The sequence below is a fragment of the Macaca nemestrina genome, chromosome 1 (assembly GCF_043159975.1).
Source record: "Macaca nemestrina isolate mMacNem1 chromosome 1, mMacNem.hap1, whole genome shotgun sequence".
NCBI lineage: Eukaryota > Metazoa > Chordata > Mammalia > Primates > Cercopithecidae > Macaca > Macaca nemestrina.
The window spans coordinates 171,453,577-171,459,416 of record NC_092125.1 but is presented as its reverse complement, the minus strand read 5'-3'; the positions used below and the strand labels follow the sequence as shown (position 1 = coordinate 171,459,416).

Here is a 5,840-nt window from a genome sequence, read left to right as displayed (position 1 = left end):
CATGCTTGGCCAAGAAAGTAATTTTGAATTGACTTGATAACTGGTTTTCAGAAAAAGTCTTAATAATCTCTGCAGTTCAAAAGGGACACCTGTTTCTCAATTTTCTGTAAGATTCCATTCAAGTTAGCTGAGACTTGGATGATTTGGTATGATACATATGTTGATTTTTTAAAGAATAACATCTATTTTCTTGTAATTAATCTACTCATTATAGAGAACATAGACAACAAAGCTAATAGTATGGCAAATCAGACAGCTTCATTCTTAGTTATCTGCTCTTTGGTTAATTTATTGCATTCAAATCTTTATGTAAAGGGAGTTTTCATGATAATCTATAAATTATGAATTCTAATTTTTTTCTGGTCTTAGTTTACAGATACCCATTTTGTTAGTGAACCTTTTACTAATTTATTATGGAGTGCACCCAGCATAGTTTTCTTAACTAAGCTCATATTCTTACAAAGTTTCTCAAGAGAATTCTTCAGTAAGTAATTTTTCATTTCTTTGTATTTCAGATTGACATATTTTAAGATTTTTTAATTTCTGAGGTCTAGCCGACCTGTAAGAACAAAATCATTCTGCAGGAATTAAAAACAGAATCCAGTCTTGACAACATATCCACAATGTCTGATGTATCTAGTAGTGTACAGTCAAAATTTGCTAGACTTGCAAAGAAACAGGAAAATATCACCTATATGAAAAGAAAGCAGTTAACAGAAACTGAAAAGGACATAGCTCCAGTATTAGATGTAAACTGCAAGGACGTATCAGCAATTGTTATGAATAAGTTTAAGGTCTTAATGGAAATTCAAGACCTGAAGTTTGAGGAGATGAGAGAAACTCTTAAAAGTGACCTAAAGGCAATTTTAGGAGGAAAAACTACAATACCTGAGGTAAAGAATTCAGAGAACTCCAGTAGCAGGACAGAGTTTCAACAAATAATCAATTTAGCATTACAAAAAACAGGGATGGTAGGGAAAACGGAAGGAGAAAACTCTAAAGTAGGTGATGATATTGAGAATTTAACCTTTAAAGTCAAAGAAGTAAATGAGCTGAGCAGGAAATTAGACAACGCTGATGAATACAATAGGAAGGAAGGTAAGAAATTACCCCAGAATGAATCACAAAGTTACAAAGTCCTTGGAAGTATGGAAGAAACCTTATGCAATGTAGATGACAGACATGAAAATCACAATGTCCATTTAGACATTACAGAAGGAGAGAGGAGGAAGGATGGGGAGGATGAATTTGTCAAAGACATGGGAGAGGAAAAAAAATTTCAGAAATTCAAGAATAAAGAGGACATTTTAAAAGCCTCCAGAGAAGAAAAAGTGTTGATGGATGAAGGAGCAGTACTTACCCTGGCTGCCAACCTTTCATCAGCAACGCTGAATATTAGTAAGCAATGGAGTGATGTCTTCAACATTCTGAGAGAATATGATTTTGAACCTAAATTTCTGTGCAAAGTTAAATTGGCATTTAAATGTGATGGTGAAATAAAGACATTTTCAGATCTGCAAAGCCTTAGAAAATTTGCCAGCCAAAAATCTTCTATGAAAGAATTATTGAAAGATGTACTCCCACAAAAGGAAGAAATAAGTGGAGGAGGAAGAAGATATGGAACTCAAGAAAAAAGGGTAAGCGTACAAATAGATAAAGCTTATGTATAAATGTAATAGTTGGCACGGTTATTTTGAAGGATAAATCAATTTTTTTTTTCTTTGAGTTTCACTCTTGTTGGCCAGGCAGGAGTGCAATGGCCCGATCTTGGCTCACCACAAACCCACCTCCCAGGTTCAAGTGATTCTCCTGTCTCAGCCTCCTGAGTAGCTGGGATTACAGGCTTGTGCCACCATGCCCAGATAATTTTGTATTTTCAGTAGAGACGGGTTTCTCCATGATGGTGAGGCTGGTCTCAAACCAAACTCCTGACGTCAGGTGATTTACCCACGTTGGCCACCCGACGTGCTGGAATTACAGGTGTGAGCCACTGCGCCCGGCCAGATAAATCAATTAAAGAAAAATGATTCCTTAAAAGTAAAAGCATAATACTAAAAGTAATGATTTAAAGGGCACTTTTTTTTTCTGTGAAGGTTTTATTATGTGCCGAGGGCAAGGGGGCCTCAGTCGTTCTTGGCAGCTGGTTTAATCATGGTGGCCAAGATGGTGCTCAGCTCCTCTCCCTCTTGGTGTGGATGTGTGACCTCAGCCTTTTCTTGATGAACTTGGCCTCTTTCATCAGGCCCTCACCATCACACCATGGATGGTGTGATGCTCCTACCTGGCGAAGCAGCACACCTCTCAGATCATGTCCCACACTAACTTGGTGTGTTTGGTCAGATGGCTGGAGCAGCAGCTGTACCTGGGCTTTTGGTCATGTTCTTGATCACCTTGTTGCCCTTGCTGAGGCCCAAAGCCTTAGGGTCACACAGAGTTGTGGCTGCTGTTCTCCAATGGCTGCTGTGCTGGAAGGTGCTTTTTTTTTTTTTTTTTTGGAGATGAAGTCTTGCTCTGTTTCCCTGGTGGGGGTGCGGTGGCTCAATCTGGGCTCACTGCACCCTCCACCTCCCAGGCTCAAGTGATCCTCCTACTCCAGCCTCCCGATAGCTGGGACCACGTGCATGCACCACCACGCCCAGCTAATTTTTGTACTTTTTGTAGAGACAAGGTTTTGCCACGTTGCCCAAGCTGGTCTCAAACTCCTGGGCTCAAGCAGTCTACATGCCTTGACCTCCCAAAGTGCTGGAATTACAGGTGTGAGCCACCATGCCCAGCCAAGGTCTAGATTTGTAAGCCAATATTTTTTACATGTTTCCAAATGAATGCTTCTCCTCTGCCTTTCCCACATTTCCAAGTGTAACCTCTGCAAAGTGAGAATCCAGAAGGAGAAGGTACACTTGAATCAACAAATTATTTAAAAATCAGTATTTAATTCCAGAAATTAGCTGCTTCTAGTGTTTACACAGATGAGGCACCTAACCTGTCCTGGTGGGTTTGGGAAGACTGAAAAGCTCAATGGCCGACTAAGGGCTTCAAGGAATATTAGGAGCCAACATTTATATTGCAGACATCATCAGAAGCTCAGTACCTTGCTTACTTTATATTACAACAATCCTGGGGTGGTACTGTCATTAGACCCTGCTTTATAAGGAAAAGTAAGGCACTAGTAGCAAATGTGGCAATTGGGCCAGGGTTTGAATAGTTTTGAACTGAGCCTGTTTTATTCCTAACCAAAGCCTGCTTGTCTTTAAAGTCATAAGGCTATAGTGTAAACTGCAATTGGGGTCTTTTTTTCTAAATTTTTGTATTAAATTTTTTGTTATCTGTGGGGAAAGGTAAATGTGAGCTTGGCGTTTTTGTTTGTGTGTGCTTATCATCTTCCTAAAGCAGATTGTAAACTTTAGCCAGATTACAATGCCTATTTACCATAGGACTCATATGTAATAAGCAGACAATTCATTAAAACAGGTAATTACTAAGAATCAGTCACATACACAGCAGTAAATGTTGCGGGATCTAGAAGGAAGAAAGTAGACGTTATGACCTCATATAATTTGTTCCGAGATTACACAAGAAATGACAAATATCTTGAGATGATCTTAGGGAAACTTGACTTGTTTAGGGACCTAGGCCTTCAAGAACAATTAATATTTAAGCAGTTTTTCAGATATGTTCCCATTGTCAGAATGGAAGCCATATTAAAATTAGTGAATTGAAGTTTTAATTCTTTAAAATAAATGATTTGAATAAATAACTCTTCTTTTTCTTTGTTTAACTTTAGGGTAAAACCCTAATAGACTCAAAGCATAGAGCTGGAGAAATGACCAGTGATGGATTGAGCTTTCTATTTCTTAAAGAAGTGAAAGTTGCTAAGCCAGAGGAGATGAACAACTTAGAGACTCAAGAGGAAGAGTTTTCTGAGCTAGAGGAGCTGGATGAAGAGGCCTCAGGGATGGAGGATGATAGAGAAGATACCTCAGAGCTGGAGGAAGAGGAAGAGGCCTCAAGGATGGAGGAGGAAGAGGCCTCAGGGATGGAAGAGGAGGAGGAAGAGGCCTCAGGGCTGGAGGAGGAAGAAGAAGAAGAGGCCTCAGGGCTGGAGGAGGAAGAAGCCTCAGAGGAGGAGGAGGAACAGACTTCAGAACAGGACTCAACCTTTCAGGGTCATACTTTGGTAGATGCAAAGCATGAAGTTGAGATAATCAGTGATGGCATGGAAACTATTTTCATTGACTCCATAGAGGATTCTGAACCAGAGGAGGAAGAGGAAGGAAAGGACTCTGAAATAGGAAAGGTAAAGACTACCTCCCTGCCTGAGAAAAAAGAAGCCTCATGTAGACAAAAAGAAATTCCCTTTAGTTATTTGGTTGGGGACTCTGGGAAGAAAAAGTTGGTGAAACACCAGGCGGTACACAAAACCCAGGAGGAACAGGAAGCAGCTGTGCCCACGAGTCAAGGAACTGGCACACCCTGTCTGACCTTATGTTCGGCCTCTCCCTCAGAGTCACTAGAGATAGGTTATGATGAGCATAAAAAGCATTCACATACAAATTTGAGTATTTCAACAGGAGTCACCAAACTTAAGAAAACAGAAGAAAAGAAACACAGAACTCTGCACACAGAAGAACTAACATCTAAAGAAGCAGACTTAACACAGGAAACAGAAGAAAACTTGAGAAGTAGTGTGATTAATAGCATCAGAGAGATAAAAGAGGAGATTGGAAATCTGAAAAGTTCCCATCCAAGTGTCTTGGAAATTAAAAATTCAGTAGATGATCTAAGTAGCAGAATGGACATACTTGAAGAAAGAATAGATAGTCTAGAAGATCAAATTGAAGAATTCTCTAAGGATACAGTGCAAATGACCAAACAGATGATTAATAAAGAAAGGCAAAGAGAGATAGAGGATAGATCCAGAAGTTGCAATATTCGTTTGATAGGAATTCCAGAAAAAGAGAATAACGAGAATGGGGCAGAGGACATAATTAAGGAAATAATTGATGAAAACTTTGCAGAACTAAAGAAAGGTTCAAGTCTTGAGATTGTCAGTGCTTGCCGAGTGCCTAGTAAGATTGATGAAAAGAGACTGACTCCTAGACACATCTTGGTAAAATTTTGGAATTCTAATGATAAAGAGAAAATAATAAGGGCTTCTAGAGAGAGAAGAGAAATAACCTACCAAGGAACAAGAATCAGGTTGACGGCAGACCTATCACTGGACACACTGGATGCTAGAAGTAAATGGAGCAATGTCTTTAAAGTTCTGCTGGCAAAAGGCTTTAATCCTAGAATCCTATATCCAGCCAAAATGGCATTTGATTTTAGGGGTAAAACAAAGGTATTTCTTGATGTTGAAGAGTTTAGAGATTATGTTTCGCATATGCCCACCTTGAGAGAATTACTGGAAGATAATGTGCTTTAGCACTCTAGGGTGGCTAGAAACAATATGCTTTCCTCCCCCAGCACACATCCAAAAATCAAGTAAAACTGGAAAATACACTTCTATCCAGAAGAATGGACAGCTAATAGCATACTTGGGGATGGAGGAGCAAGGAATATTACAGATTTACCTAGATGTTAATAAAGGGTGTGTTTAAAAAAGGCTGGTCTGAATGTAGAGTTATTTCAGTTGATTGTTCAGTCAGACAGAATTCCTTGTTCTACCTCCCCCACCCACCTCTCTACTGCAGTTGACTAGTCTTTTTAGAACTTATATTGTCCTAGCTTGTCTAAGAGTAAACTTCCTATACTATCGGGGGAGGGTCACACCTGTGAAGACAACCCATCAATGTAGTAGGAAAACAGGAGGGGACAGTAACAAAAGCACAGGAGTTCAAGGC

General features: G+C 39.5%; 1 protein-coding gene across 1 annotated transcript; it reads left to right on the top strand.

The window, feature by feature from the left end:
• The first annotated feature begins 519 nt into the window (after window positions 1-519).
• LOC105495170 (LINE1 type transposase domain containing 1) lies at window positions 520-5,594 on the top strand. Its single transcript, XM_011764438.3, has 2 exons — window positions 520-1,637; window positions 3,782-5,594. Exons 1-2 carry the CDS (start codon window positions 624-626, stop codon window positions 5,420-5,422), a joined length of 2,655 nt encoding a protein of 884 aa, XP_011762740.2. The 5' UTR covers window positions 520-623; the 3' UTR covers window positions 5,423-5,594.
• Window positions 5,595-5,840: the final 246 nt, after the last annotated feature.

What these genes read in the sequence shown, in the direction of transcription:
- LOC105495170 (XM_011764438.3), top strand. Translation starts at nt 624, where the DNA reads ATGTCTGATGTATCTAGTAGTGTACAGTCAAAATTTGCTAGACTTGCA. An exon ending in ATGGAACTCAAGAAAAAAGG is followed by an intron (nt 1,638 to 3,781) that starts GTAAGCGTACAA and finishes GTTTAACTTTAG; the next exon opens with GGTAAAACCCTAATAGACTC.